General features: G+C 49.2%; 1 protein-coding gene across 1 annotated transcript in view; it reads right to left on the bottom strand.

Annotated features, from left to right (window-relative positions):
- Positions 1-3,683: 3,683 nt before the first annotated feature.
- LOC119403500 (uncharacterized) overlaps positions 3,684-10,644 on the bottom strand; it is a 19,306-nt gene continuing 12,345 nt past the window's right edge. Inside the window, exon 3 of the mRNA XM_037670431.1 lies at positions 3,684-3,740. Coding sequence (XP_037526359.1) covers positions 3,684-3,740 — 57 coding nt within the window. The remainder of the gene's footprint in view (positions 3,741-10,644) is intronic.

Genomic DNA, 10,644 nt, shown 5'->3' with positions numbered 1-10,644 from the left:
CAGAAATTCTCGAGATTGCTAGAGAATTTGTTGAGACATATAAAATGAACAGAATCAAGCTTGTGTAAGCTGTAAAACTGTTTCGTTGTCTCAAAAAGAGGGTGTTCTTGTCACTGTTAAGGTAGCGATGTTGCTGTGGGTGATATGTGGTGCGATGATGACGTGACGCCTATGCCTTCCTTCTTGTACATTTGTGTTTATGCTGTTACCAGGTGCAATAAACTCCTGTTGTTAGCAGGACGGTCACCGGGTCTTCTTCTGCGCCCCTGTTGTTCATTTGTGCTAAAACATAAGACTTCGGGCATTACTTCACAAGCATGGCCAGCGACAAAAATTGTTGCTCGGTACACCAGTTCTTTAGTCAGCGTTCATCCCATACGTGATGTGAAATTTTGTTAGCTCGTCTCATAACTGACGGCTACCCTTCTCGAGAGACGCAGTTTGTCCACGTCACCAACTTAAATAAATGTTATCTATGTGACTTCCTGATTTCCATCTGTGAAGGGAGGAGTACTACGCGAAAGTTACAGTGGGGACAAATGGGCGGGGCAATCCTTCTTCCTTTTTCGTGAGCTCATTTCAGGAATTAAGTATCCCAATGTAGCAATACATAAATCGGAGAAAACGAAGATGTTGTATATTATTGGCTGAGTTAGGCCAGTTCTTAATTTTTCGATATTGTTCCCAGTCTGACAATTTTAATCACTTTCTCGTACTGCGTTCTCACCTCGTGACAACCTAAAGTTTGCCGTCCATCCGCAAAAACACGTCAAGTGGACCTCTAGGCGCTCTGCGCCGTACCCACCACGGCACGGAACATGATCGTCAGATGCACTCGATGCCGCATCTATGGCAGCGGTGACAGCTACTGCTCCTGCAGCCTCTGTAGAAGGAACTATAAGCCAGCATCCTGCAAAAAAGAGACTACGCGGCGAACAAGACTGATCCGATCCTTCGGATGAAAATGCAGATGATATAGACCAGGCATTGTTCACGGTTGTGCCCTAGAAGAAAAAAGAGAGATACTGTTGTTCCTGTCGTCTTCAGGCCAACCATGGAAGGAGGAGGCTAAAGAGAAAATTCCTAACCATCGCTTGAACAAGGCCGGAATATTCATGGTCACTGCCTACGCCAGCCATTTGCTAACGGTGACTGAACTCGCTGGCGTAGCTGTAGAAGCCCGAAATTCATACTCATACACGGCGACCTTGGGAAAATAACCGGTCGCCGATTACGTCGGGGCATCTACACAGTGTTACAAGTGGCAGAGGCTTGGTCACATATCGATGCACTGTATAGGGCTGGTGTGCTGCAAAGTGTGTGCTTGCCCTCATTCGCACAGCGAGTGTACCTCACGAGCGCAACCTAATTGTGCAAACTGCGATGGTCCTATGGTGTGTGCATTAAAAAGAAGGCTGCTACACTTGTACTGCGTACGGCGGCCCAATAAACCACCGCCTAACCCTGAAGTGGTATTTATGAATGTGACAGACTTCTCCCAGGAACAATCAGCGCAAACCCAAATTAAATCTGGTAACACGTACGCAGATGTGACGAAAAATAAACATGGGAAGCCCATGGGCTCGTCGCTTCCTTCAAAACCACCGCAACGTGTCTCACAAGACCCAACAAGCGAGAACTGCCGTCAACAGTGTCAGTCGCCGCAACACGACAGGGTGATCTGAGAAAGGAAGCAACGCGGAAACCACGACAATTATTTTACACGTATATTGATCCCGATGTTGTCTGCAGCCCACAAAGCCCTTGTCAGCGCTAACCCATCGCCAAGTCTCCCAGAGGTGGAACCAATCCTTACAATAGAGCCGTTGGTGTCGATGTCTTACGCTCTGCAACGGCGTACTCCCACACAGTAGTAATCATGGCTTCCACAACGGTATCCTAACCTGAATTGACAGTCCACACTATCTTTCGCACATGTATCATATTCCAGTGGAACGCTCGCGGCCTTCGCTCGATGCTTTCAGTTTTCTGGCGACTGGTGCGAGCATATGCATTCCATTCCATCGTCATCTCTGAATCACGCGTAGGATCCCAATTCAAAATGAACGGATATATTTTTGTCACTCAAAACGACCTGACGATATCAGCAGATTACTAGTAGGTTTTCGCAGAGGTAATCCGGCCTACGAGACTGACATCCCACCCCACAGCGACAATGAATATGTGTGAGCCATAACAGTAATAGGTAAACAAGAATACACTCACATAGAAGTATACCTTGAGCCAGGCAAGCCTTTTGACGCTTCAAGGTTTGAAATTTTCATTGCAAGGACACCTTCTCCACGCATTCTTTGAGGAGACTTTAATGCCCACAATAAAATTAAGGGCAGCTCACACACGTGTACGCGAGGAGCCAAGCTCGCAAAGCATTCAATTGAACCTCCTAATGACGGCTGCATCACCTACCTCAGCAGCGCCTTGTGTTACGCGTTCTCCTCGTCTGGTCTGTTGTTTTTCGCCGGCGCGGTTTTACTGCGATTATGAACCAACAACCCAAAAGTACATCTGGACAAGCTACCTACGAGGCCCTACGATTACCAGCAGCATTGACGTGACCTTTGTAACCACTTAAGTTCCCCGTAACTTTGACTGGTGCACCGACTTGAAAACACAAGGAGTGATCACTACCCAATCATAATGTCATCTTGTTGCGAAGATTCCACCATGGAAATTAGTTACAAGATCTACAGACTGGAAGGCATAGAAAGACGCTGCAGGGAAGGGTACTACTGCCGCAACCATGGACGACGAATTACTCACTAAAATGGTACCTTGACGAAGAGAATGCTCGCACGTTTCAAATAAATATGACAAATTTCCGTCAAATGACGAGGAGTTTGAAACAGTGTGTACTATTCGCAGGCGAGCTGAAAGAAACGTTTTGTGCACAAAGTGACTTCAACACCTTCGAGCCAACCGACGGACACAGTCACATCCGACGCCACCTCGATAAATGTAGCTCGCAAAGATGGCACGACTTTTGCTCGACATTGCATGTTCGTCAACCTGTAGCCAAAGCCTGGCGTGTCTTTAGAGGCATGCGCATGCCATTACAGCAGCTTCACAATTTCGCCGCACTGTCCCTACACCAACGAAAATCCCTCAAAGAGCTCTCAAAAGAATTCTTCGGACTGCCATAAACAACTCTGATTCCTCGCAACTCCTCCTCATATAATCATCCTGGCAACGCACAGGCGGCAGTGCCAATTATTGCCAGTATGTGTCTTGCCTTTCACAATTGAAGAACTGAACACTGCTATCGGTGAATCAAACAGGCACATATCTCCCGGTCAGGACGAAATAACCTATGAAGCCAACCAAAAGTTACCCCACACCTCCCGCCTACGACTTCTAGAATGCTGATTCTTCGTAGATGTCTGGTGAGGTCCCCGCAGAATGAAAGCTGGCATCAATTGTGCCAATTTTGAAACCTGGTAAACAGCCAACATGCTACGCCTCTTTCCGGCCCATCGCCCTACTGAGTTGCATTGGCAAGCTCATGGAGCGGATGATCCACAAACTACTGACATGGTTCCAAGAAAGTCGCAACGAATTTCCCCAAGAAATGAACGGGTTCCGGCAACGGAAGTTGCGAGAATATTATCACCCTCATCTCTTCACTTGAAGAGGAATTCCTCGCTGGGCGCTTTCCGATAGCCGTCTTACTTGACATCAAGCAGCATCAAAACTCCATTCTCGCAGCCGTGGACAATCTTGACCTTAGAGGAAAGGCATACAGAGCTATTTAAAAGAGCGGAAAATATATATCAGTACTCCAAACGGTCCCATACAGTTCTATGCAGTAGAGAGTGGCATGGCCCAGGGTGCTGTGCTTAGTGTGCTACTTTTCAACCTGACCCTGATATACATAAGAGGGACATCGCCGTGAGGAGTACACGTCACGCGGCATCGTCTCTCTGCCACCTGTGCGTATCTGATGAGCTATGAGAACTGGTGGTACAAATGATCTCCTTCACCGCAGTAGAAGCACAGAGACCGGTGATCTGGAGTTTGCGAAAACATCGGATTTCCGAGCGGACCTGCGCGTATTCTCTAGGTAATGCACTCGTTGCTCCGAACGATGTGCAACACGACCGGAACAGACGAAAAGTGGCGACGTGCACGTGTCTTCGCTGTACTCTAGCGGCTGTGAGTAGAAGTGAAAAGGATGTGAATGAACGAACAGCGGGGGTGAAGAATTAGGGCGATTTGTTAGGCAGATTTTGTCTGTAATTTATCCGCTAATTTCGCTCACCATTCCCTCCACTGAAGAAGCTACGGCATCCCTCCTTCGAGGGCTTTAAACACCGCTACGTTTCATCACCCTATTCACAACTGCCTCCACACATAGCGACCTCTAGCGATTCATCAACAAGGCTGCTATATTGGCATAAGAGTCTTTGGCGTAAACCACTAAGAGAAAGCAGCTACCGCAGTTCCGTCATTTCCCCGGCGAATGGCTCACGATAGTTATCATAAAAGCGTTTCCTTTGAGACAGGAACGCGACTAGATGTCCCGTGCTCTCTTTTAAACAATCATCTGTATTTTTTCTATCAGGCAATCCAGCGTCTCAACTCAATTTTTATTTGCTCATGACAGCTCGAGGACTAATACACAAAACCTGCGTTCGCCAATATTTTTGCTGGTGCTATTGGTCTCGATGAAAGGGTTGGCACCCTCTCACAGTCAGGCGCAGCCGGCGACCTGCTCCTTGTAACTGTGAAGCGCCCCCAGTAAGAGCAGTAACAGAATATCGGCAGGTAACATGATGTCACTTTGAACCCCGAGAATATTACTCCTATTCATGTTGTAACGGCGCCACTTGAGCGAGAAAGAGGAGCTGTAGGAGAAGACGACGGCGAGGACTTTGTTGTTGCTTCCGTAGCCTCACCCCATCCAGTGCTCCGCCGCTGAGCGTTCTCGATAAACGCCTCCTGACTCATAACATCGTGGTCGAGGTGTTGAGTACGTCCAACCATGGAAGCTGTTCCACCAAGTCTTCGTCGCAGTCGTCGCCTTGCGGGTCTTCCGCCAGTGCAGCTTGACATGTCTACTGACGCTGACGCTACAACATCAACGCTTGCTTGTCCTTCACAGCCTTACAGACAGCCACGGCCCTACGGAGGAAAAGCTGGGGAAGACGTCGACCAATGGCTGACTCATTACGAGCGGGTGAGCATGAGCAACAAATGGGACGCAAATGATTGACTCACAAATGTGGTGTTCTCGTTGACCGACACCGCGCTCGTCTCGTACGAAAATCACGAGGACGCCCTAACAACGTGGAGTATTTTTGTTGAAGAACTGAAAAGCTGCTTCAGTGACGCCGCCGCGAAGAAAAAACGTGCTGCGTTCACACTCGCCCAGAGGGCTCAACTTTCTGGTGAGACATGCACCGCATACATTGAGGTGGTCTTGAAGCTGTGCAAGACGGTGAACACATATAGTCTGAGGAAGACAAGGTTGGGCATCTCCTGAAATGCATCGCTAAGGACGTGTACAACTTCCTCATCGGCAAAGATAACTAGAGCTCTGTGTCGGATGCCATACGGCATTGTCGGACCTTCGAAACATTGAACATGCTCCGAATGACTACTGTTTGGCCGTTTGTATAACGTGACAACGGTCGCAACTGTTGACGTGAGCTCGTCGTCGGACCTTGCCTCAACGATACGCCAAATCGTTCGCGAAAAGCTGCTTCGGCGTGAAGAAATAACTTCGTCCCGCCACGTTTCACGAGTGCCTGCTCAGTGCAAGATACCTCATTGCCAGGCCTGTTCGAGCATGGCAGTCCGCGAACGCTACCCATGTCCGTTATCACACGGAAGCGCCACGTGCCATGGCGCCATCTTCTCTGAGGTCCGACTACCAACCGCGTCCTCGTTTCCCCCCCTCCCCCCGCTATCGTCGACCGCGCACAGGTTACGACACGGAGCCCGAAGGTGTTGCGTATTCGCCATATCCAGATATGTCTGATTACTTCGACGAGACGCGTGTGCAGCGACTACCTTCCCCGGTGTGTTATAACTGTGGTGTGCCTGGTCACATCGCGCGGTTCTGAGCGCCGGCAGCCATCGCGATACGAACGACCATCGGCTGGTACTCGGCGCAACGACGGGCACACCGGTACTCGATGGCCGGGCCACACAACATCGAGGGATAATTTCGCACAAAGGAGCTTCAGGAACACCTCACCAGCCTCCGACCGGAGCTTGACGCCACCAACAGGACCTCGACCGCGCCGTTCTCCATCGCCACGGCGGCGCGTACCGTCGCCACCGCCGGAAAACTAACCAGCGCGCACGATGGGGGTGAGGTGGCTGGAAAATTGCATTCAACAGATATACCTCCTCCCGTTTTTATGTTAAGGAACAAGGTGCATGTGTGTATCGATGGAGTACCTACTATGGATTTGGTGGACACATCTGCGACTGTCTCGGTAATGAGTCTCGTATTTAAGAGGGCGCTACGCGGCAAGGTGATGTTTCAGTGGGATCAGGAAGTAATGTTTTTTGGAGTGGGCGGCGAATCATTGTCTTTTGTTGGAATGTGTACGGTGGACGTATCCTTGGGTAATAGACTTTTCCCCACCAAATTCGTAATCATTTCTCGGTGCACTCACGACGTAATATTGGGTATTGATTTTTTGAAGCAGTGCGGAGCTGCAGTTAATTGTAGAACTGAGTAGTTGTCAATAACCGACAACCTTTTTTCCGAACTTTTGGAGGAGTAACCCCGGCCACGAACGTGTTTTTGCTGTATTTGAGGATACCACCGTGCCAGCAGTATCAGTTGTGTGGGTACCAGTGACCTCCTCGAGCCTTACAAACGACACGTATAACGCCACCGTGGATTCCATTCATTCAGCCTGTGCTAAAAAGAACATCGTCATTCTGCATTGTTTGGTGCCAGTGGAAAATGAAAAATATGCTTTGTGGGCAGTCAGCTACTCCACAGAGCCCGCGATACTCTCGGACGGAATGAAACTCGCTACCTTCCGAGCACACGCGCTTTCTACGGTGGCCTCGTTGACAGATTGAGGTGCTCCGGGCGAGGCGGTCACTCTACGGCCTTCCGACTCACGTCTTCTTGGCATGGTTAACATGTCAATGAGTGCGCGTGAGTGCCGCAACTTGGTCGACGTCCTGTCACGGCACCTATCTGTGTTCGACTTTGCGCAAGAGGACAAAACGCTTCCGATCCCTGAGTCTCGCACACGCCACAAGACCAACACAGGTACGGCGCATCCAATAAGGCAAAAACCTTATTGAGTTTCCCCGGCAGAACGAAAGATAATGGATGAGCAAGTTCGCGAAATGTTGGGAAGGGGGGCAACTCAGGAGTCGTGCAGTCCTCAGGCGGCCCCAGTAATACTTGTAAAGAAAAAAGACGGCACCTGGAGGTTTTGTGTGGACTATCGACGTCTCAATGCAGTCACTAAGAAAGACGTCTATCCCCTCCTTCGTATTGATGATCCTACGGACTGCCTTCACTCAGCCTCTGTTGATTGCGGTCAGGTTATTGGCAGATACCGTTGGATCCGGTGGACAAAGAAATGACAGCTTTTGTGACTCCGCATGGGCTCTGAGTTCAACGTTATGCCATTCGGTCTGTGTAACGCCCCCGCAACCTTCGAGCGGTTTATGGATAACATCCTGCGTAGCCTCAAATGGGAGATCTGTATGTGCTACTTCGACGACGTTGTGATTTTTGGTCGAACGTTTAGCGAACAAAATCTGCGTCTCGATACTGTGCTGGCTTGTATTAAAAACGCTGGGCTTGTTCTCAATTCAAAGAAGTGTCATTTTGGTGAACGGCAAGCACTTGTTTTATGGGCACCTTGTGGACAAAGATGGTATCCGACCTGACCCGCAGAAGACTAAGGCCGTCCAAGAATTACAGCCACCACGGTCTGTGAAGGAGCTGCGCAGCTCCCTAGGACTGTGCTCGTACTTTCGTCGTTTTATTAATCGGTTTCCTCACGGCGCTCACCCGCTGACATGCCTCCTGCGAAAGGATGCACCGTTCCATTGGAAATATGAATGTGACGCCTCTTTTCGACAGCTGAAGCGTCTCTGGACGTCACAACCGATTCTACGGCACTTTGACCCCTCCGCCCCAAAGGAAGTTCACACAGACGCTAGTGGTGTGGACGTCGGTGCTACTCGTCCAACGCATTGGTGATAAAGAACATGTCATCGCTTATGCCAGCCGCTGGCTGAACAAGCCGGAGCGCAACTATACTGTGACCGAACAGGAATGCATTGCCGTAATCGTCGCAGTTCAAAGATTTCGGTCATACTTGTACGGGCGGCATTTCACGATCCTCACAGACCACCACTCCCTCTGCTGGCTTGTTAGTCTACGTGATCCTTGTGGTCGTCTTGCGCGCTGGGCCCTCAGATTGCAAGAGCACGACTTCACTGTATTTTACAAGACTGGCCTGCGCCATGCCGATGCTGACTGCCTTTCAAGACTACCTCTAAAATCGACGGACTGCGAGGCAGAAAACTTCGATCGTTACCTCCCTTCCCTTCACCTGCTTTTCCCGATGTGGACGCGTTCAAGGCTGAACAGCTGAAGCACCCGAAGTTGCAGCCATACTTTTCTGCCGCTGAAGATTCTCAGGTAGCACGTCGGTTCTCTGTTCGCAATGGAATGCTACCCTATTGCAAAACCCAGCGCCACTGGGTACCAGCGTCCAGTGCCATGCCTGATTATGGGCCCAGCGTCGCGCTGGATACTGGGCCGCTGGAGCGGCGTTTTATTGGTAGGCGCTGGGTATTCAAGCGCAAAACGGCTCTACAGCGTTAAAACGGTGGTGCCCACGTGCCCTACATCAATATATTAGTGAAGAAAGTCATATAGAAAGCATTAATGCAATAAAAAAAGAAAAAAAAAGCCGTATGAAAAAAAATAAAGCTCCGACACGAGGATTCGAACTCGCCACCTCTCATTTTCCAAGCAAGTACTCTACCACTGCGCCACGCTGAAACACTCCGACAATGCTGTAAAAGGGCTAGTCAATACAGTAAGACAGCATTTCGTTTCATATTTTGGTGTCGCGTATTCAAGGAAAACATGATCTTCATTTCCAAATCAAGCTTGCTTCTTTATTACACACAAACAAAGGGTTGCCGGCAACGAATGAGATGGCCAAAATGGGAAGAGCGCTAATTTTCTTTAGGAATTCCCGTCTTAACTCCCAAAAATATCAAATAGATCGAGGAGCAGGGTACAGTTTGACGGCTGTTACTGCCGATTTTTAACAGCCATTTCTCGCCCTTGCTAAAGATCAACATGTACAGAAGGTTTATGATGACTCGTTCGATAAACACGCGCCTACACGAATTCATACTGACTAGTTTACTCGCGCGAGCGACGATATTAATGCGGGGCGGGTGTGCCTGTATTCTGATTTGCAGTTCTATCGATACCTGCAACTATAAAACCGCTCAGCAAAAACAAATACAATTCGTTGAAAAATGATGCCGGTGTGTTAGTTCATTAACGCGTACCAGTTGACAGGTGTGTGTTCTGACGTATGAGTCAGAGAAGTACCGGCGAGTGTGACCGGCTGCTTTCGATGAGCCTGCGTTCGTAGCTGAAAGCGCGTCGCATCGATGGTCATCGCTCCTTGTGCGGACACCGTACACAAGAAAAAATGGTTAATTTAGGTTAACGGATGTCCGGACTATACTTTACAGTAATTTTTACACGTTGGAATGGCGTGTGCTTAAACCAAGAAGCGCCGGTGGCATGTAGACGGACTCGGCCGGTACGCTAGGCCTAACGCTCGCTGGGAGTCGCACTGGGTAGGACCGATCTCGGCGCATACGAGTCGCGATGGTTGAACTTTCTGCATTTTGGCCTCGGAACATTTTTAACTGTTACCTAAGGTATAGCTGAAGTAAGTGGAAGTGCAAGAATTGCCCGAGATGCGTTTCCGGTGTGGCGATATCGAACGACGGCTGTTTTTCTGGCCTCCGTTGGGAGGGGTCGCGAAGCCAGAGCTCATTTACTTCTTGCCAACTGCACGGCGATGTAACTATTTGCTCTGTATGTTCAGACCAACGCCTCGAGACTTATAAACGTTACAATATGAAGTCATTACCGCAACACATCAAGGATGCAAAACTGATGTATATGCCTGGCATGCACAAAATGTGTATCCGTTGCTGCTACGTGCTCCGCAAAAATCAACAACGTTATTGGCACTGCATGAATAAAAAAAAGCGTGCTAGAAAGCAAAATGATCAGTGCTGGCTGCTTTTGGTTATTAACATATTTTTCTCCACATTCGACAGGGAAACATTAAAAGTGACCGCGATTTCACTTATCACGTATATCATGAAAATAGCGCGCAAATATGATCGTCTTTCCCCGCCAGCTAGAATTTGTGACACAATGTTTGGGACCCGTTAGGATACCATCTATCGGTACCATCGAATCAAACGTTCCATATTCGACGATACAAAGCATTCCCTTCCGCGCACGATCTGAAAGCAGCGCGCGGCGCTGGCAGAAACAGTGCAGGCTCCAGTATATGCCAGCGCACGCCAGTGAAAAATTCCAGCGTCTCCAGCGCTTCCCAGTGAGCGCCAGCGTCACAGCGGCAAAGC

Source organism: Rhipicephalus sanguineus, chromosome 8 (assembly GCF_013339695.2).
Source record: "Rhipicephalus sanguineus isolate Rsan-2018 chromosome 8, BIME_Rsan_1.4, whole genome shotgun sequence".
Lineage (NCBI taxonomy): Eukaryota > Metazoa > Arthropoda > Arachnida > Ixodida > Ixodidae > Rhipicephalus > Rhipicephalus sanguineus.
Note: the sequence above shows the minus strand (reverse complement) of the source record. Positions and strands in the feature narration are given on the sequence as shown.